The sequence below is a fragment of the Acromyrmex echinatior genome, chromosome 4 (assembly GCF_024713525.1).
Source record: "Acromyrmex echinatior isolate Ae372 chromosome 4, ASM2471352v2, whole genome shotgun sequence".
NCBI classification, from domain to species: Eukaryota; Metazoa; Arthropoda; class Insecta; order Hymenoptera; family Formicidae; genus Acromyrmex; species Acromyrmex echinatior.
The window spans coordinates 7,746,176-7,769,714 of NC_141855.1; the positions used below are offsets into that span (position 1 = coordinate 7,746,176).

The 23,539-nt window shown below is 32.7% G+C and overlaps 1 protein-coding gene across 3 annotated transcripts in view; it reads left to right on the forward strand.

Annotated features, from left to right (window-relative positions):
* The window catches only part of LOC105152470 (rho guanine nucleotide exchange factor 17), a 59,922-nt gene that overhangs the window by 31,324 nt on the left and 5,059 nt on the right, over positions 1–23,539 (forward strand). For 2 of the 3 annotated variants that reach the window (XM_011066800.2, XM_011066797.2), the window contains exons 9-24: positions 8,811–8,888; positions 12,890–12,967; positions 14,137–14,241; positions 15,202–15,318; positions 16,189–16,475; positions 17,345–17,482; positions 17,828–17,922; positions 17,994–18,216; positions 18,720–18,811; positions 19,475–19,742; positions 19,862–19,969; positions 20,472–20,711; positions 20,841–20,908; positions 21,022–21,348; positions 21,831–22,004; positions 23,031–23,314. In XM_011066800.2, coding sequence (XP_011065102.2) covers positions 8,811–8,888; positions 12,890–12,967; positions 14,137–14,241; positions 15,202–15,318; positions 16,189–16,475; positions 17,345–17,482; positions 17,828–17,922; positions 17,994–18,216; positions 18,720–18,811; positions 19,475–19,742; positions 19,862–19,969; positions 20,472–20,711; positions 20,841–20,908; positions 21,022–21,348; positions 21,831–22,004; positions 23,031–23,293 — 2,661 coding nt within the window. In that variant the 3' untranslated portion in view covers positions 23,294–23,314. The remainder of the gene's footprint in view (positions 1–8,810; positions 8,889–12,889; positions 12,968–14,136; positions 14,242–15,201; positions 15,319–16,188; positions 16,476–17,344; positions 17,483–17,827; positions 17,923–17,993; positions 18,217–18,719; positions 18,812–19,474; positions 19,743–19,861; positions 19,970–20,471; positions 20,712–20,840; positions 20,909–21,021; positions 21,349–21,830; positions 22,005–23,030; positions 23,315–23,539) is intronic. The other variant, XM_011066799.2, reaches the window with a different exon arrangement.

Consider the following 23,539-nt stretch of genomic DNA (forward strand, 5'->3'; position numbering starts at 1 on the left):
GCCCATCTTGATGACACTCACGTACGACCTTTATTGTAAATCACGTCATCGTTACTATTTTTTCATTTTAATTTTTTCGTATTTTAAATGTCAAAATGTTCTTTATAATGTCTTTCCTGAGAAGCTGAATTAAGTTTTTAATTAAATACTGCATTGTTTATTGTACAGTTATGCCATATTATGTTTTAGTATTTTTTTTATTTATTAAATTATTTCTTAATTATTAAATTATTTTTATTATAATTATATTCATTATATAATAATATGCTAGTAGTCGAATTGAAAGGACGCCTGTATGGAATACAGGAGATCCGAGTTCGAATTCTGGCCGTAATATTCTCCGCAATAAATTATTTACAGTTTCTAAGGTGCTTATTAACTAAGGTTATTAATAAATCATTAATAGCTTTCTAAGATGTTAATTATTTGCAACAATAATGTTAAATTGCTTGTCAATTTAATTTGTGATATTACTATTCCAGCTTCGGTTTAGAACTGTGTGTTTCAAGTCCGACAAATAATCGACGCACAGTTAGTTTCAATTGAAAATTGTATACACTCACAAAACATTTATTATTAGGCACGGAAAATAGTCTTCACGAATATGACGTTTTTCATTCATGTCAAATTGTTTTTGATACAGTTTATACATTTATATTAATATGTATGCGAATGCAATATCTATGAGTCTTTACAACACAGTTTAAGTAATTCTGTTATAAAGTTATAAAAGATAAAAAATAAAAATTTCTCTCAATAAAAATCTGTAATAATCTATTAATAACATAAAACACTGAGATTAGATTAAATGAAATTTACGTAACGTTTAATAAAAAGTGCGAGAGGTTTACAGATGATCGAGTTTATTCAGAGCTCTGATCTTTACTATGTTAATTAATCAGAATTATCATTTTATTTAACAGAATTATATATTCTGTAGCTGTTTGGATTTAAAAATAAAAAAATTGTGCATTGAAAAGGTCTCCTTTCTTTCCGCTTTATACTTAATGATTCCCATTGGAATGCATTTCTAGCAGCAATGGTTGTGCCGCTTCCGATGAACGAGCGCGGGTGGTGAAAATTGATCTCGTTGTCGAATAAAAAAGAAGCGTCACCTTAATATCTATTTATTACGGAATGTATTCAAATTTGAACCTTCAAGAGCTTATCAATTCCTTTCGCTCGTCCGTTGCTGGTTAAAACACAAAAATCGCGCGTCTCCGTGAAACGACGTAGCCAGCCGGTCATTGTTCTCGCACGCTCGGCTTGCATAAATCGTACGTTCAACTTCTTTAACGGAATCTTCACGTGGACGAGTTTATTCGGGCGTGAGTCCAGCGCGGGGACGCGCTCGCGGTCGCGAGCGTGTGAGCGAGCGCACCTTGGAGCGAGTTTACGGGCCAGAATGCCGCTCGGCTATGAATTAGATCTGTTATTTGAAAGAACAAAATGTACGGTTACGCGCGAACGACTTGAGAGCCGTAGTCCCGGTCGAACATCGTCGTAAAATCGAACCGCGTCTGCCGGCAAACGTGCGACTTAAATTTAAATGCGACCGACGATCATTCAGGTTAAGCGGTAAGCTTTAATTTCAAGCATGGCATAAACTGTGAACATTCTCGAAATTTTTGCAATATTTAATTTTAATTAAATATACGGTAATTCTGTTAATAATTTACAATTTTTTAAAAGAGAAATAGTGCCTTTTTCTTTTAATTTTAATCGCGGTTCTACTAACTTCTCATCTTTTTCTAGTTTAAGAATTAGAAAAAGACGAAGAGTAAGTTGAACCAGTTAAAGTTAACCCAGGTAGCATTTATTGATTCATATACGTTTTATATACGTCTTCTAAATGTATCTAATGTTTAAGAAATGTATATGTACCATGTACTACCGGAGAATTTACATTGATAGAAATAGTCATAAGTCGCGAAAAATAAATTAAGCAAATCACGAATTTTATTGATATCTCCAATGGTATACAGAAAGAGAAGTCTCTAAAGAGAAGTTTCACGATGCAAGGTGATATCTTCTCATCTTTTACAGTTTTTACAGCACGAAACATATATCGTAAAGTGTAATCTCTCTATCCTGATCCCAAGAAAAAAATATTGGTGTAAATATTATCTGTAAATAAATAATAAATATAGATATTACAGATAGTTATAGCGGTATAATGCGATGGTAACAGATCACATCAGGCCGTATTGCGTCTTGATTACTTCGACGTATTCCTGCATAATTGAGATCGAATATATTACTCGACTAAGAATATAGGGGAGGCCTATTAATTTAACCTATTTAATCTCTCCGTGTTACACGTAACAATAAAAAATTAATTTTGGAAATAAATTAATTTTTAACTATTTTAACTCTCACGATGGATATACAATTTTTATTATTTATCTATTTATTGTTCTATTTATTATTATTATGTGTTTGTCCAACCTGGATTGGCTTTATAGCCGAAATTGGTTTTTAAATTTATTAATTTATTAAGTATAATTTAAGATGGTCTTAAAATAAAAACAAACTATGAATAAATATCGGCCTATATTTTGTTTCATTGATCTTATAAATGGAGAGAGATGTGTTCGTTGATCCATTATATTACATTTTTTTTTCAAATGTGTCATATCAGTTTATTATTCTTTTCTTCAATAGCGCATTTATATTATTGATTTTCATTGTAATTTTTTCGATATTGTTGATGAAGAGTTCTTTGTAACACAAAACATTCAGTTTAATTAAATGTGAATTTTTATACTTTTAAATAAACATTACGTTTGATACTTTAAATTGCTTGCTTTATTTTGATTTTGTTTTGTTTTATTATGGTTAGATATATAAATACTAACACGAGCTTGATGCACGATACAATCACATTGGTCTCTCTCCACTTGTGAGACCAATAAAACAAGACAAAGAGCTTACATTCAGGTTAAACAAACACGTAGTAGTAATAAATAAAACAATAGATAAATAATAAAAATTATAAATCCATCCATAAGTTAAAACGATTAAAAATTAATATATTAATGTTTAAAATTAATTTTTAGTAACATTAATTTTGGAACAATAACGATCAGTAACGATTTCCGCCGAAATCCGGCATTAAGGACCTGTTGCACAGTAACGAAAGGCTTAACCTGGCGCTTCAATGCAAGGTCGCGTCTCATTTTCTCGTAGGACAAGGTCGTAGGAGGGGAAGGATGGTGGCGGTGATGCAGGATACGGCGACGGAGCGCGTGTAATCCACGTGAAAAGTACGCGCCGGCGTCCTGTGACGCCCGGCTTCCGTCCTCTCCACCGCCGCTATTCTCTTGGACATCGATCAGCTTCCTGGTAGCTGTGCGACGGGTCGCCAGTTTCAGGCGTAACGCCGCGTCTAACTGTTGCTCCTCGCGGAAAAGCTGCGGTAGGACAGCACGCGGAAATCGCTATTTCGCACCGCGATCACTCTCGATCCCAATATCGTGCTCGATAAATCGGACGTGCGTATAAGAAAATATTATTCTTGCAGAACGGTTTCTAGACCTTTTTTTTTGTCCCTCGAGCTATAAAAAAATCTCGATAAATCGATAATAATAATCTGCACGATGTGATGCTACGACAGGTAGCTAGCAGATAACACGGGACCGATTATCGCGAGTGTTTCGGTCTACGCGATTCCGTCGGCACGTCGCGCGAAAGGTTCGATGTATGCTTTATACGTCGAGAAGCAATCTCTCGATGTTAATCTCAAATCATCCAAGCTCGTGAGTAATTGAGATTAGATGTGTTATTCGATTGTATGGAAAGAGAATTCAGAATTATTTGTTACAAAAAAGCTTTAGTTTAATAATAAATGTCTCACGGGAAATGTTTTAGCGACCTTTATTTCGCGCGCCATTTATTCTGTGCAACATGATGAGATTAGAAAGGTGAATTGCATTGCCATCGAATTAAATGTTTCAAAGTTACAGAAATAAACGATTTGGCTTACAAAAAAATTAATAGATACCGTACATTTCTTTTTGATGATAAAATAACACTTCTGTCAGATACAGCTTGCTATAATATTACGCAATAAAGCTTTAAGCACAAATTGTGTGAAGTTAAATAATACACTTCTCGCATTAAATAAACAATCCTTTCGCAAATAAGAGTATACTCTGAAAATATCGGTGAATCGCAAAGTTATCAGCATTTTATATTTATATGCGATGGAAAATTCGGCGGGAAGAGGAAATAAAACAAGTCTGGCGCGTTTGTTAGGAATCGACAATACATCCATTGTTACTCGAGAACAGAAGCGACGATTACCTCGTTCGAATCGAATCCTTGATCAATGTAATCGTTTTGCGTTATATCATCCCTCGATTTGCTTGTGCGGCGTTATATCATCTTGTGCCATCCGTTTGTTTCGTTAGGTTAAAATAACCATAGCCAGAATTGTGCATACATGAGACATGGCTGTCAAACATAGTTCAGGTATCGCTCCGCTTCGATTTACGATTCTTTTTTATTTTCTCTTTCTCTCTCTTTCACTTTCTTTCTCTTTTTGACGAGAATTGAAGTAACGCGGGCGACCGGGTGCAATTACAGGCGCGTCGCGACGCCTCCGTCATGCGTAACAGGTTGTAATTTCATTCGAGCCTCGTGCAAACTTACGTTGAAAGTGTTTACTTGCGATCGCGTGGCACTCTAAAGCGACATGAAGGCGTACGGATAAGTACCTGTAAGTAAGTGAACGTTTTTCAACTCGTTTAAACACGGTTGCACGCGCGCGGCCAAGCTCTTAATGATCAGACGTTTAATATACTTCGTTATATTGAGCGATCGATTGCCATACAATTTTTTTCTTTCAAATTTCTGTGACTTCCAATAAGTTCTCTTCTTACGATACAACTAATGTAAAAAATTAATATTTTATTATATTGAAGTCTATTTATAAAAACAGAATAAGGCTTGCATTTTTTCATCGCTAAAATTTAATTCGTAAAACTTTCTGAATTTTTAATAGTTTATAACGTAATTATACGTGTTACTTAATTTCATTCTAAAATTTTTAATACTCTTTTCTATCTAAATTACCTAATACTTTCTTTAGGAAATGATTGTACTTTTATTATATTTGCTATTATATTTAGTGCTATAAAAAGAATAATAGATAATTGTAGTCTATTATATTATATATTATATACTATAGGAAATATTATTAAAATATGAAAGGATAAAATGTAATATAATGATTTTTTTCTACAGTTGTTGAGTGTTTTTGTGGAAATTTCTTAATTATTCCGTGCACGTATCTAAGAGTTAATCAAATAATGTCGATCACTTTATGTCACTGGAAAGCTACGCTCGAATTAGCTGTGGTCCCTTTGTCAGACGAGCTTTATTCAATTTTTCGTGCATTTCAAGATCTCTTATATTTTTATATTTTGTGTTTACATCAAGATTTCTTGTTTCTTGCGCTATTCTAATTATGATATATATTTCTTTGAAACCAACTTAGAACTTGTCATGCAAATCGATCGAAGAATTGTCAAAACATTGCGTCCGAATGTCGGGGTCGTGATTTTTCTTCTTCGACACGTTTCAGTTTCAGGAAATGTGCGTTTCCTTTTCTCTATATCATGACTACATCGCGAGAACATTTATCTCTGACCTTATCTCGTTGAATCATTTCGAAATTCCACAAATGAATTGCAACGAAATCTCTTTACATGAATCTATTTCTTAAATTTATTTAAAGTAACATGTTGTTTATTAAAGCCGATCGATGTTTTACATAATAATGAAACAAATAGATATTCCGCAATTTATTCTTTCATGCAGTGAAAAAAATTAAATAAATTTTAATATGTATTTCTTTGAATACTGTAAGTAAACAATTATAGTAAATAAATGTTTATTCAATAAAAAAATGATAGTTTCAAAAATGATAGTAATTAAATTAATGATTTTTGTATCAAATAAATATATGTTTATATTTAGTAAATATTCATTTGAACAAATATTTATTAAAATTTAGTATTCTTTTCAGTGCGATTATCAACGACATTGAGTGTATAATTTATTCTAATTAAAAAGCAAAACATTGGTCTATCAGATTTCAAGCGCTTAATTACCACAAAAAAACGTTGATTAACAATTAAACTGTTTCGTCTGGCGGTATCTATTACGTGTACGCATAGTGGCATAAAACTAAATGCTTGCATAATAGAACATCGCCTTATATAATAGAATTACAGTCACGTAATAAAATCAATTGCAACTGTCTATTAGCAATGTGCTATTAGATAATTTATTTTTCTTTTACGGGAAATGATGGAATACAAACGCGTTAAAATGTCTTTATTTTTTATTTTAATAAATAATATAAATTGTACACAGAAAAGAAGGAGCATTTATTTCGTTAGACAATTTGTCACGCGTAAAGCTTTTCTGTTGAAAAATCTTACATTACGCACTTTCTGAAAGATGAAAGCTCAGATGTAGGGATAAACGCCGAGTGTTTGTGATCTAACTGTACGACTAATTAGCAAAGGGAAACTCACGTAATTAAGCGATCGCGCAACGGATGATTATGCTCGTGCGGGATCAAGGGGTCATTATTGATTCTGTAAGTGAGTCCAACCCGATAGAACGAAGAAAGATCGGAACGTGAAAAAGAGAGAGGGAGAGAAAGAGCAGCGCGGATGAGCTTGCAAGCTCAGGGGATGAAGCGGGGGGTCTTTAGTCACGATGCTAAATATAACGAACGGCCGGTCGGCTCATACATGACGCGTTCGACGCGCGATCGTCCGGAGGCGCGAAAGCTCCGCGTGCAAATTCCCACGAGCTTTTAAAGAGACCCTGTCCGAGCGTATCGAGAGTAGGCGTACAGACACGCCGAGAGACACACAGCTTTTTTTTTCTCTCTCTGACACGCGCACCGGTTTCAGATACGACGCACGTTTCAGATACGAGTGCCGATGGACAGCCAAGCTCTTTTATCTCGAGCTGAAACTTGCGCAACTTTCGTTATACCGATCGTTCGCGGTGATTAATGTTCAGGTTCAAAGTGTATTTTGTTCTCTCTTTTAATGTGGGTTTTCTCTGAAAACTGACATTGTTGGAAATTTCGCGAAAATGTATTTTCATATATTTTCGCAATTAAAAAATAAAGAAATGATACATGATAAAAAGATTCTCGAAGAATATCGTGATAGTCGATACAGATTGAGAATATAAGCATTTTTGTTTTCATTATGTATTTTATTTTTTGCATTGGTTTCTTGGAAATGCTTTTCATCGTAAAAATTTCCCGGAATTTACTATTAATTTTCTCAGGAATCTTATGTTAAATATGAATAGAGATAGAAATATATATATAGAGAAATGGACGGGATGGAAACATGTGGCTTTGCAATGTTAGTCACAAGGATCGATAGTCATTTGGAATATCAAACTTCTTTTTACGATAACTTTCTGGGAAGAGTTACATCATTAATTATTTCAATTGAAGATGAGAAATACGTAGTAAAGGCTTTATTTTATTTTGCTTATATTATTTACGAGATTTATAAAACTTGAGAGCAAAGATAAATAAATTATAGATATTAATTGTTGCTTTATCGATACAGTTTACCGAGTCGAGAAGTGTTCGAACACGATCGACTTGAAGTTCGTAGGAAGAGTCCAAGAATAAAACGTTTGAGTGCAGCTTTTACGTGCGGAAGCTTAAGAGCGCTACTTTGGTTTCGCCCCGGCGTTTCCGCCAAGCGGAATAGATTAAAGTGAGAGACCGGAAACGCACGAAACGCGAGTGTATATTCTACAACTGGACGCGCTTCGCGGTGTATTGCTTTCGGAAGATTGCGAAACTACGCACTTTCCGCGCGGTCGCTCGGATTACTATGCAAGTGGAGGGTGTCAATGCTTACGAAATCTCAGTACAGGTGGCCTACGTGGATGACAATGGACGCTGATCACAAGCTCGTCAGTCAGCCATCGGTGGATAGCGAGAATAACGAACGCGTCACCTCCGAGCGCGTGGGTAGTTCTTGTTTTTGATGTTTATAGACTAGGCACAGCTAATTCTGAATGAAAAGGCATTCCGAGCACTTTGAGAAAATGTTAAAACTTTTTGACGTACTATACTGCAAAAGTACTTTTAATCTTAACTGTCTCATTTAAAAGTCAGATACGTCAGATCTCTTCTTTTTTATAATTATATTTTTTTTCTTATTTTTAATTGTAATTATAAAATATATTCTTGTAAAAAATATATGTATATAAAGAGAAATATTTATCTCTTTCTATATTAAGTATGTTAAATATAATATTTATATCTTTATTTATAAATTAAAGAACGTGTGGGATTTAGAAACACGGGAAAAAAATAAATATAAAAAATACAGCTAAAAAGGAAAGGTATAACGATTAGAGATAAAAATGCTTTTGAGAAGGGTTTTGAGGTGAATTGAAAGCGCTTTATTATGTCATATATATTAGTCATTCAGGGTTAAAGTACATCGTCTTTCGATGTCTTGTCGACATGCATCCCAATGCCGACACAAGCCTCAATACCTTGCGGCTTGATGTCAATGTTACATAACGATTATAATCAAACGCATCTCACATACGCACGTGAAGCGCGCACGTGTACATCTTTCAAAAGCGCACGTGCGATCTTCATCACGAGACGATGCAATAATCGAGCTATGACAGCTGTGCTCGGTCGCCTCCCTCTCTTTCTCCATCTCGGTCAAACGTTTCCTTCTCTCGTAATGTCACTCAATGAGTACTCATCTTTTCTGATTGTCTTCTGTGCGTTGCAGGACACGAGGACTCACGTGGTTGTGGAACTTTACGATACAGAACGATCCTACGTGGAGGCGCTACAAATACTAGTCAATGTAAGTATTTATTGATTGAATTGAATTTGATGAGAGATCGATTTTTTGTAAAATGCAGTACTTTAGTAAACAAAAAAATCAAAATCCTAAAAAAATATGTTTTGTTTAATTAAAATTCTAATTATTTCTCTAACTTGTATAACAATGATCTGCTGCTCATTTCTCCTTAGAATTTAACTTAGTTTTTAGAATGTAGTACCTTTACATTTTTTAATATTTTTTTTTTTCAATCTTTGATGTTAGTAATCGTATAATTTTTCTCAACTTCCGAGACTTTACTTGTAAGAAGGAAAAGATTAAATATAGGCAAATTAACTTTTTTTAAAAGAAATTAGAATGGTCAAGAGAGTCGATCGATCTCTCAAGTCGCTACGTTGAAAGAAACGGAGCTACACCGTCGTATGTCGGAACTGCGATTCGTCCTTGCGTCTTGTAAACAAACACACCCCCGCTCGTTTATTCGCTTTGATTGAACAACATCTTCGCTTCAGCGAGCTGTTGCTCGTTCGATCTAAGTACGTCGTTGTTGTACGTTAGGCATGTTGTTTTCATTAAATTTCCACTCCCGACTTCATAATCGCTTTTCGTTAAACACCGGAAATAGGTTTGAATACCGGACGAAATTTGCGACGAATAGTTACGGGAAACAGTCGGTTTATGCGCTTGCATAATATTACAAAAGACGCGATTAAAAACGTATCGTCGTCCCTATTTTCAAGATTGAGAAATTGTTATATAAAAAACAATGTGCTACTAATAAATTCTATATTTCGATTTTTTGATAATGTGATTTTGATAATAAAAGTCATTATTTAAGTCAATGTTTCTCAAACTATTTTATGGTAAAAGATTTATAATGTATTAAGAAAATTACGGAAAATTTATGTATATATAAAGATATGAGTTTATTTGGTCAACATTATTAATTAATATAAAGGTATGATATAATTAAAATAAATTAATATAATAAAATTTGAAATTATAACATTTATACGATGAAAATTTTATGATCATATCGCTTTTACAATAAATTCTGGAAGACGGGTCTAATTGATTTAATGTGATACAATCGCAAATTAATAATTTGCATAAAACTGATATAGATAATAAAACGTGGTAAGTGGGTGTACATTTTTATGTTTGAAATATGAAAAATTCGCAAAAGAGAATCAGCAGTGAACGACGCATTAAATGCAACAGGCGTCAGGCCCACCCTATGCAAGGTTGCGTTGTACATATAATCTGATTTTCAACATGCGCTTGCGTCCTTGGTCGAATATTTTGTTTAATGGCACAATACATCTAATATCCGCTGAAGGGCGAATCACGAAACTGATTATTCAATGAATTGCACAAGGCGACTCTGTATGTCAAGGTACCGCTTCGCTATCGCGGAATGATAATGATATTCTTTTATCTCATTTAAATCCGATTTCCCACATGGATATTCCACATACAAACAATTTCAGTTTGCATTCAGTTTGCTTGTCACTTCTTTTACTTCTTGATTTCAACTTCATTAAAATTAAAAGCTGAAAATGTTTTTTACTTTTTATTGTTATAGTCTCATGGATTTCATGATTTTTTAAAAATTGATTGCAATTTGCATTCAGACATTTGGAAATATTAATATTTACAAAAAGAATAGAATTTTGTTACATAAATGTGTAATTTTTAATATACAAACTTTGACGTAAATATTTGTAAATATTTCTCCGTTTATCTGGTATATACTAACAAACAAAAATATATATATATTATACCTTTTTTCACTCAATAATATAAATATAATATGATACATATTGTACAAGTTGTAACAGTTACATTGTTGAGCAGGACATTATAACGTTGATGTGATTTTATGTCACTGTTACGTTATTGTATTATCATGCTTAGCGCCGAGACACTATCGTGTCTTTAGATTATATCATCATTGATGTTTACTGAATACATTATGTAATACAGCGTTACAATTAAAAATTTTAATCGTATCTGAATTGTACAGTATTTTTTTTTTGTTTTACCATTGAGGATGGCTTTATGCATGCTGAAACTTATATAGAGAATTAACTTAAATTTATTAAATATTCTAATAAAAAAATTTGTACAATTTTGTAATCTGTAGAGTGATCGAATTTGTTAAAAAATATATTAAACACAAGAACAACCGACGTGGTTCATTGTTCTTTCTTATTACATAACATAAATTTTAACTAGCTTATTAATACGTATATATCTAATTTTTAAGATTTTAATAATAAAAAGTAATTTAATAGTAAAAAATATTTTTCATTTTTTGTTGCTTTTTATTGAATTGATCGAAATTTATGGAACTTTTTCGAGCACATGTATGAGTCGCTCGTGACCGGAAATACGTCGGAACACGTGTGAGACGCAAGTCACATTACGTGCAACGTGCGCCTGTACAATTGCACAGATTGCTGTCGGCGCTTTAATAAAAGCTATCTAGACAAACATTGATTGCAGAAATGATAAGACCGATTTTTGTTTTAACTAATTACGTTATTTGTATGTTCGCAATGCGATATAATTATTGAATTAAAGTTGATATGTACATATATATTATCTAAAAGTTATTACTAGATATTTTATCAGGTTACTATAATAGGTACTTTATGATAAGAGGATGCCTATCATTATTACGGATATCAATTTGTCTATTATCAATAATCATTTTATAATAATAATTATGGATTCATATATATAAGTCTTCAAAATTTCATTTTTCATCCTGAATGAAAAACATCTTTTGTAATACTTTTATATACAAAATATAGATAAATATATATATATATATGTGTAAATATATATATATATATATATATATATGTTAATATTTATATATGTTATATATAAAGATTACTTTTCAAATTTTGTTGATACATTCTTATATTTATATTTTAATTTACATTACAATTTATTAATCTGATAGTAATAACAATATAATATAATAATATAATTTTTTTAATTAAAGAAATAAAGTTTTTAAAATTTCTCTTTTTAAAATAAAAAGGATTATATATGAAAAAATTACAATGCATGTTGAACAAATTGTTTCTCCTCTAAGGGATTCAAATTTAATAAAGTTAGACTATAGGAACATTCATTCTTTATCAAAATGGACAAATTATATTATAATAATAACAATTTTAAATCGCTATCGATAATAGTCAGTTATCTGGTCACATTTAATAGGATTAAAGTAAGAACTTGTTCTCTCTGTCTACTATTTACGCTTCCAAAATAGGGCGTGCTGGTTTCTTCAAAAGTCATCCTAGGCGATTTTTATCCAGCGTTACGCCGAAATTTAAGCGTCACCGTAACGGTGTGTACGACCGGTTTGATTGTCATATTTTATAAACAACGCGGCTACCGCACAACGGGAACCGTTGTCGGCACGTTTGCTGATTATTTAACAGTGGCCTTGGGGGCTCCGCATTTTTTACGTCATCGAAGCGACCTAGAAAAATAATAGGAAAGGAGCTATCAGCGTACAAATAAACCGCGGGAAATATTTTTTGCCGCGGTGGATTACGGTATCAACGCGTTGGCGTTAATTGAATTGAATTCATTTCTCGCGGCATTGAAATTCTAGCATCTAAAGCTTACAGAATCTCCTTCGGCTTGAAGGACACGAAATTGAGCCCGAAGGTCTGCTGAGAATACGCGTGCAAACACTTTTTGATATAATGTAGACCCTCTTAAGCTTAAGTAATAGCAAAGCTAAAAAAATAAAAATTATTGAGAGTTAAGTAATCCTGTTCCGTTTGCGAATAACTGCAGACAATTTAATATATAAATTTCTTTGTTTACTTAAAAGTAACAATACTGTTAATTAAAAAAAACAGAGGATTCTTTTTTAAATATATTAACAATATTTTTAACTTAATTATAATATATTTTCACCTTAATAGATGAAGAGATTATTGTCACACATTTGAGAAAAGTATCATAAACACAATATTTTTAATATGTTTCAGAAATATTTACAGCCCCTAAAAAGCCCCGAAAATGCCGGTCTGGTGGATGCCGCAACAGTCGATGAGATATTTTATCAGGTAAATGTGATATAAGATATAAGTGAGACTATTTTCGTATTTTCGTCGTTAAAAGTATGTACGTCGCACTTATTCCGTGTGCATAAATCCATGCCTCGTCGACGGGTTATAATTCAACATCCGGAAAGTTCCGCGGAACCAAGGAACTCCTCTCTCTTCGCAGGGTTATGTTTTAAATGCTGCGTCGAGTTGTATATAGACGGAAGGAGGGCTTTACGATCTCTCGACTGACCAAAGATTTAAGACTAAAATCTAACCATGAAGTTGATCGATCTCGCGCGAATAGTGAACACCATTGACTGCTCAATTTTTTAAAATTCATTTAAAATTAATTAATCAATGATTAATTAACAAATTGTTATATGTACAAATTGTTAATTATTAATGAATTGTTTCAAAAAGTAGTAGAGATCATTATAATAATTCATTGTTATAGACATTTATTGGAGAAGAGCTTAAATTTCTTGCACATAAAATATTGATATTTGTATATTTGTATATAATACTGGAATATATGTAGGCATTATTATTAGATAATATAATTAGGATATGCGAGTGCAGTTTATTATATTATATGATATATCATACGTCTTTTATTTTTTAATGTAAACAATAATAAATAAAATTGATAGAAATAAACGAAAAGAACAATAGACGGTCAAAGAGAATTTTTGTTTGTAATAATACTTTGTGTGAATTTTTATAATTTTCAATTTATACATTTTTTATATAAATTATACTTTATTGAAGATAAAAAATGTTATTAACAGGATATTATAAAATGTAAAAGCAGCATAAAAATTGAGCTAAAATTATATTACTTCTCTTGTTATCTGTCTTTTACTTTTTAATATAAACAATAACAAGTAAAAATTGATAAAAGAAAACGAAGATAGATATAGATTGCCAAAGAAAATCTTAGTCCTAATAATATTTTTGTATAAATTTTTACAATTTCCAGTTCATGCATTTACAATATAAATTATATATACGTTTATAGTGAAAATATTATAATAATAAATTCAGACATAATAGTCAGTTCTCTACTGTTAGATTCACGTTTTAATCGATTCTTACATTTCTGGCCTGATCTCGTGTGAAGTGTTATTTGATTGCATCTCTATTAATCAAAAATAAAGTTGTCCAAGGGAAATACTTGCGCATTTTAGATCCCTGCGCTTCTCAGTCATCACGAGATATTCTTGGAGGAGTTACGTAGGCGACTGGACACCTGGGAACTCAGGCAGACGATCGGCGATGTCTTCCTCGATGTGGTAAGTTCACATTGTTACTAGGTGCACAAATATCTTTAGCCGGACACGTAATAAATTACACGCGCAACAGTGTTCGTTTTCCTTTGCCGTTAAGATTCCCAGGACGCCAGCAGAATCGACAGACACCGTACAGTTAATTCGCGGCGCGTTCTTCTATTCGATCCACGTTAATAAATCGACCAACGTCGCGGCCATACCACCCCTTACATAAACACGGAATATTTTTATCTTTGAAAACATATTTATTTGCGTTCCGCATTTTTTCCGTGCACCATGTATAAATTTACAGCGATTGTTCCGCGATGCTGTGATATTTCAGGATTTTCTCTAAAAAGTAAAATACAACGTGAGACGCAAGTCGTTTCTGTTTCGAGCATGGTCATCGTGAATTAATTCTAGCGTATTGGAATTTGGCGCGCAATTAATAAGTATTATAGACAGAAAAAATTTTGACAGAATCAATTTTGCGTAACTTCGAATTTATTTTATTATTATTTAATAGAGAGGATAAAGTTAAGTTCAACAAATTCTTATCTCCGAATTTTGCGCACCCTGCATTTGTACAACATGTTGTATCATGGATTTAAGCTTTTTATTGATTATTTAAAAATAAACAAGAAATGTGCCGTACTTACATTTTTGAGGTAAATCTTTTAGCAAAATATATATATTGCAAAATAATCTGAATCTCAAATATTTTAGATGAAATAATGAGAGAGAAATATATTTAATTAAAAATCGAACATTGAGTACACGAATCTATTTAAATAATATTTATTTTATGTAAACTTTTATTCAAATATAATTTCCATAATACATCCTTAACTTGACGAAAGATTAAGCAATAGTTGAATATTTTTATTTTAAATAACACTTTTTTTTTAAGAATTGCGTTTCGTGCATGATATACATTTTCACCGGTAATGCAAAGATATATAAAGAGTTCGTGTCGCTTTGTAGTTCACGAAGCCGGTGGTGCTGGAGACATACACTCTGTTTCTGGACAATTGGAAGTCTGCGAGGAAGGCGATAAAAACAACGTGCCAAGCGAAGCCGGCCTTCGCACGATTTCTCGAGGTACGCTGCACATTCTATCCGTTGTGACTCTTTATATACATATACACACATATATATATATATATATATATCTTTCTCTCTTCATAACGCGACAGTTATTATTAAATACGAAACTTTTTCATTCCACGTCGCTTCTTAAAGCGTCGCGATCAAACCTGACCTTTCATAATTTTATCGATATAATTAACTTGTTACTTGACTGCCGGTGTCACCGTCGTCTACTTACCGCTTAGATTCCCATGAGGCTGGATGTATCTTCGACTTGGCAACTTGCGTCTCGGGGCTTACGAAGTATCGACCGTTTTAAACACTAAACGTGCTTAAACTGTCAAGCTCGAAATTATCATTGTACTTAATCATTGTTGATCTTGTAATAGAATTTAAATAGAACACTGAAATCACAATAATATTATAAGAATATCATGCTGACCTTATTTGACACTTATACGTTCATTTTTAAATATCAAATGAGTCATGACATTTTATAACTTAATACGACTTTGTTCTATCCAAGAGCACATAAAAATTAGTGATTTCGCTAATTGTAAGTTATTTTTGTTATTCATGACATAGAGAGCTTATAAGTCTGATATACGCATGTAATATATAATATATTTCTTCAAAATGCTTTTTCTTCAAAAGCGACATTACATTTTATTTAAAAAAATTAAATTCTTTATATCGTTATGTAAGATTTCGATTGGATCATTATGAGATTATTGTGACTATATACAGAATCTAATAACTATTATTGCTTAGTTTAACTCATTTTAAATTTACTCGAAGTAAATTACAAAAAGTTCCCAGAAGGTAGATTACATTTTGTTATGATTAGACAATGAAAGATAAATCACACTTTGTTATGATTAGACAATGGAACGCGAGCACAAGGGTAAGCTGGGACTGGACCAGCTGCTGATCAAACCAGTACAGAAAATCCCGCGGTACGAACTGTTGATCCAGAGATTGCTAAAACACACGGATCCGACACATCCTGATTACGAGTTGCTGCAGGCTGCGCAGAAAGAAGTACACGAGCTAGTTGTAAAGATCAACTGCACGGAAAGGGAATCGCTCGAATGGGAACAGCAGCAGACGACGTTGAGGGAGGTCCAGGCCCTTGTCGAAGGTCTCGCCGGTATCGTAACGAACGACAGGTAATAATAATCAGCAAACTGATATTAGTTTGTAATTTTTACACTAATCGCGGAATGCGGATGGTAGTTCAGTTCTGAAGACAACTGGTCTCGGATTTACAATCGACATGTGGCATTGATTTATGATTATTTTGCAACGTAATACCTTTAATTTATGTACAACGATCGTATAATGCGATTTATTACGACGGGAAGATAATTTCCAATCGTTTTCTCATTTTTTCGTTGACGGAGAATGTTGAAACTCAATTTCGTTAAAGCGTACCGGAAAACAAAAGAATGGAAATGAGTCTACAAATTATAAAATCAATCACTCAATTTACAAACTGGATTGGAGTATACTTTAAAGTCATACTTTATCATTCATATTTTCTTTGTTTTTAGATATTAAGTATAAGCGACATAATTTTTTGTTAAGTCAAGCTATAATAATAATTGCAGTTACTAGGTATTTGTGCTATCACAATATCATTAATTCATGATATTGATATTATAATATTTGAATAAATGTAAAAATTATTATATGTTATTGTAACAAAAATCTTATAGAATAGTCATTTGAATTGATTACTAGGAATGTAAATAATTAAAAAGATGCGTATTGCTTCTATAGAGCATTTTGAATAACGTTTTCCAATAAATTATCGACTATTGCTGTGACAGAAACGTCGTCCTACTTCGCGTGCTTTTCAATCTGTGCCAATCGTCTCATACGCGTTACATAGTTTTTCCACTGGACTTATTTAGCCATCAGAATCGGAGTATTGATTACCGATAATGATGCGTGCTGTAGCGGAAACTGGCCACGACGCGACAAAAAGATTCATCGAATTCATCGTGTGACACGTTGTCCGCTTTCTTTGCCGTAGAGCTTTCGTCCGACACGATCTGGTCACCATAGCATCGAATCAGGGCACACGGAAGGAACGGGCTTTATTTTTATTCTCCGATCTTCTCGTCATCACCAGCATCAAGCGCAGAAGCGGCACAATAAGAAAACCGTCAACGTAAGCAAATTTAATCTAAAATATATTTTAATAACAAAGACAGTGCAATTGTTATAATATTCTACTTAACAGTGTGACAAAATAAATATTTTTGAGAATTTATTTATTTAAATTGAGCTTATTTCATCTAGCATTTTAATAAAAAAAAGTTTAATACATAAAGTGTAAAGATATTTTGTTAGATTACCAAACATTTATTTAAAGCTCTCTTAAACTAATTTGTAAATGATCTACGTATTATATGATTTTTTACAAGATAAATAGTTTTTAATTTTTATGCATGAATATAAGGTAAATAGAAAATTTGTATGTCAATAAAAATACAAGAAAGATAAAAATTCACAGAAGCACGTGTCCGAACAGTCTGGTCGGTCTGCTTGACGCAAATAAGTATAAAATGTTGATGCGAATCTCACTGGATGATCTCGAAGTAATGAAAGGTATCGTAGAGACACAAATTTAGTATCTTACTCATCGTTCGAACTTGAGACTACCCTAATATCATTTCCAGCCAAAGACGAAAATTTAAGGCGAATGGCGCGCGAAGTGGACTATCTCCGAGAAGACTGTACAAAGTTGACTCAGCTGCAGGAACTCGCCATAACTTTGCATGGTGCCAAGCAACAGTTGGAAGACCTTATCAAGGATATGCTAAGTCAGGCCCAGCGGCAATTGGCAGAAAGAAACGCGGCGCATTCGCAGTTGGCTTGCTTGGAACTTACACTCAATACTCAGTAAGTGTGAATGTATGTTTCTTGGAAATTAAGCAAGACAAAGAAATATATAATGAGAAACTTAGAGAAACAATGATATAATTAGTTCTAAAGTAGTGCTTGCGACTATGCTCGAATCCTTAATTGCTGCATATGCCAAGATAAAGTAAAAGTACAGTCTTTGCAACATAGAGTAAAAATTCTTGCTACAGAAAATATACAAGTTTATAATGTTTACATTTTTATTATTTTACAATTTATGTGTAATAGTCATTGAAGGAAATTGATGACGATAAATGAATTTGACGATAAATAAGTTTGACGAGGTATTAATGGAAAAGCGTTTCATTACAAGTTAATATTACAAGATTAACATCGTGAGATCCTTTGATCATTTTCAGAAAATTGTTTTCGATCACGTTTCTATTACGCGTGCTCAAAATGGAATTCCTAAATTATAATGATTCGATCGCGGTAGCAATGTGACTCACTTTTATGATTACACTTATATACTTCGTTTGTAGAGCTGGGATCGAGAATATATCCGTCATGTTCGCGAAACCTGACAAGCGTGCGAGTTGGGAGGAGAGCTTTAATGAAGCCAAACAGAAGCTCGGTGAGTAGTTTTACCTTTTCACGTCGAACATTCCATGTTAAAAAAGCCATCTCTGATAAAATGATTTATTAGTATTAATATATATTCTAAATATAATATCTTTTATTATATCGTTCGATGAAGCAATATAACCAACATAAATTTTTAGATACATCGAATATTTTACAAATAGATAAATGATTTAATCATGCAATTACGTATCTTATGAATTTTTATTCAAAAGTAATATTTTAAAAATAAAATATTAAACGAAAGGTTAAATGAATGAAGAGGTATATGTAAAAGTTAAATAATGATTCAAAAATAAATATGACGTTTTGTTTAATAAAATATTGATTATCGATTCTAACAATACACAACCGAATTACAAAATATTTTGTAATTTATGATAGTTCAAAATTGAAGTACAAACATGCGTACTTTCTAAAACTTTTAGAATGAAACTCTCTGAAGAGTGGAATCTCACTCTTAAAGATCGAAAATTGAACTACTCTTGATTGATTCAATTTTCATTCTTTAGAGTAAGATTCCACTCCAAAGAATTTAGAGAGTATAAACTATATTCTTACAAATTAATTTTCAAATCTGTATCTTTTATTTTATTAATTAAATAAAAATAAACTTTACAAGATAATTTCAAGTGCTTTCTCATTTTGTGTACAGCGTTATCAGCTGACAGGAGACCGTGTCCTGAATTCGTAGGGCCTTTGCCCATCAGGAAAACGCGAGCGGGCCTTCAGTTTACTTGCGCGGCGCCGACGTTAGCGAACGGACAGGGATCGAAGGATGTCTGGGTATGTAACAGCGACGGTTACGTCGGTCAGGTGTGCGTGCTGAGTTTGAGCCCGGAACCACCGCAAGTAACATCGTGCAACGGAGTCTGTAACGCCAGGATACTCTGCGTCGCTGGAATACCCGCGTGCACGCCTGGGTAAGATCGATGTGATAAGACAGGAATTTGATATTATGAATTAACGACAAGATATGTAATTAAACAACGGATGGAGAGAGATACGAGAACATGAATTTAAAATGTTTTTTTTTTTTCAGTTCAAACTTGTGCATGTCGAACAACAGTCCGTTCGTTAACAGCAAGAATAGTATAAGCATATCGGTGCAAGACGTAGATGCTAGCGGCGGTAACATACAGTTAGACAGGTAATATTTCTCCCGCGGCAATCGCGACTGACACGTAAATAATGATATTTGAGATTTGGCAATATTAAGCGGTTTATAATCAGCTATTATGATTTATTGAGAATGGCAAATATTATTAATAATGATCATATTATTCTTCTTTCACTATGTTAAACATAAATATTCGGAACACTGATTCAGTTAATACACCTCATGTCTTATAGTTAACTCAAAATTTAATTAAATAAAATTCGTTGAATTAACCAAATCTGCAAACAACTAAATGTGTTTAGTTTGTTGAACAAATTTTTTTTTCTCAGTGTATACTTATAACTCAATATATTAATTAATATTTAAAGTAATTTTAAAATTAATTAATTATATTAAAGTTTATTTTAATTGTTGGTCATAAATTATCCTCAGAGTAATCGTAGTTTGAATAGAAGACTGCGAATATAAGAATGAATCGTTTACTTTAACGTTGCTTCTGTTTAATTTTTATCTTTGCTCGCGCATTTTGCAGTAGCTCGAGCTCTGATGATTCGGACTCGGACGACATTCCAAGCGCAGACACAGGTAGTGTGACGCTGAGCGGCGATGTATCGAGTATTGATAATACTATCACGGAAGAGGATGCGAATCAGCCCACAATGTGGCTAGGAACTGAGGACGGCTGCATTCATGTGTATAATTGCAACGATAACATTCGGATTAAGAAAAACAAAGTGAAGATACAGCACGGCAGCAGCGTACATTGCATCATGTAAGTTGTTCCGGTCTATTTTATTATTATATCAGATAGATAGAAATACTATTTCTATTTCTATATGTCTATTTCTATTTCTTTTCCACGATTACAGTCTAAACTCTCGCGGTTGCTTCGTGATTTCAGATATTTGGATAACAAGGTGTTCGTTTCTCTTGCCAACGGAGACATCACCGTTTACGTTCGGGACCATAGTATGTGCTAACTTTTGATAATTTTTTTCGTAATTAGCAATAAAATAATCTTGAGAGTGATCAAATTTTATTCTTCTTTGTTTTATTTGATTCTTCTTTTTTTTTGCTTCTAGTCGGTGGATGGAACACTCCGGATCCAACGACGGTGTCCGTCGGGACAGTAGCATCACCGGTGACCAAAATGCTATCAGTCTCCGGGAAACTTTGGTGCGGGTGTCACAACAGTGTTAAAGTTTTGAATACCCATACCCTGGATATCGAACACACGTTCACTGTAAGCAGCGATACGAGTCGTGCTGTTTCTTGTATGGCAAACTCTGGAGGTTTAGGCGTTTGGATTTCCTTACACAATAGCGCTGTGCTGAGGCTTTTCCATTCCGGTACATACGAATGCCTAACCGATATCAACATCGCGCCAGCTGTTACCAAAATGCTTGCCAGTAAGTCTCAAATCTTGAATAATCGAATATCCAATTAAATTAATAGATAAATTTAAAGAAACAATTTTAAAAAGGACAATTGTAATAAGTTAATAATCCAGTTACTGTGTGAATAAATCAAATAAATAAAGAGAGGGGGTCAATTAAAAAGAATAAATTAAAATAACAAAATTTTATACAGCTTAATGGTATATTTAGGATTTCGTAAACTTCTTATTAATTTAAAATTGTCTTTTCTCGTTAAATTAGAATTTAATTTTTATGTAAATAATAAATATTTAATTAATTTAAAATATCAATTATTTAACATTAATTATTCAACATCAAGATATTAAAATAAATGAAGGTATGACATATTTGTCTCTCAAATATATTGAAATGAATAATATATGAACCTAATTAACTGATTAGTAGAAACCTTAAAAACGAGTTCCAAGAGATAAAGTTCGACATTTATTTTAACGGAAGCATTAAACTTGTTGCAGGTTGTGATGACATAATTCGGCAACACAAGGCAGCCTGTCTCAGGGTCACCGCACTATTGGCTTGCAACGAGTTACTTTGGATCGGCACGAGTGCTGGCGTGCTGCTCACCGTGCCAATTCCCCATATAAAGCCATCCACTCAGAGGATGTCGCAGCCACCGATCGTGACTGGTGCGTATTGACGTCATATTCTATCGCCTGTGTCGTCGTTATTATTGCTCCGCGATATAATTAGAAAGCTGGCTGACACCCCAAATCGCGCGCGATCTCCATCCACGTGGAAGGATACAGGAGCAATCGATCAATGTCATGTTTTTTTCATCGTATTAAAATACATACGCGTACATCCAAACATACATCATTGCGTGAATATACATATTATGTACATATACATGTATATATATATATTATATTTATATTTATATATATATATATATATATATATATATCTGGGCGTATCTAAGGGGGGGTTTAACAAGTTTTTTATTTACTATTTTAATTTTAATTATTAAAAAATACAACTTATTTTTAACTTTGAGCAATTATCTGTCACAATATTTTTTCTCCCTATTATGACCATGCAATTTCTGTCATTTCTATTAATCATACTTTTGATAAAATATTTGATACAAGGAAAATAAATTTTCGCAAGATTTTTGAGAAAAAGAAAATATGTAAGAAGTATTCTATTCACAACTGCACATGTTATTTTTAATAACTTTTAATAAATAAGTATTTTGTATATACTTTCTTCAAAAAAAAAAATAAAAGATATGATTTATAAAATATTTTTCCCATTCATAATTAGAAATGAGAAGAAGACATTCTAAGTTCTAGAGTAGAAAAAAACCTAGAGTAGAAATTTATTAAATCCGAAAAATTACTATTTAAGTAATCGAATTGATACTCCTTCTTTACTTGAAAACAAATCTTATTTAAAATATTAATTATTCTCAGATTTGTTATATATAACTGATACATATGTGTATCAAAATTTCGTCATAAATAGGAAACTAATCGGTATATTATAAAGATTTTGAGAACAAATTGCACGAGATATTATTTTTAACAATTAATTTATTGAAATTGCGACTAAAAATTTGAAAGATTGAAACTTATATGCTTTACATTCACTAAATCGTAAGATTTCGGAAATTTTTGCTAAATCAAATGATAAAATTGTAATGTTTTGCACAGGAATTCCTCACGGACACACAGGACACGTGCGTTTTCTCACCTGTGTAGAAACACCGAATCCCTCGAAACCGGACCCTCGTCCAAAGGTGAATCGTTATTCATTGAAATCGAATAAAACGCAGCAGAACAACATCAATCGTGGTAAACTCCTGGTGATATCCGGCGGCGACGGTTATGAGGACTTCCGCGGACCTCAAGCTTCGGCCGAGTTGCAGGCTGGTCGCGAGGACTCCACGAACCATCTACTGCTGTGGAAAGTGTGATACAATGTAGCACGACCCCAGGTAAAACATCCAAAAAAATGCCAGATAAAAGATACAAATGTTCTGCCATGAAATTTAAAATAGATAATCGTGTAAATCAATCATTAAATAACATATATGACACACTGTAATTATACTGCATATTTTTTTATGCCTGTTATGTGTACAAAAGAAAGAAGATTGAATAAATTTGTATTATAGAGAAATTTGTTCTTTTTTATAGAAAATTTATTATTTATTTGAAAA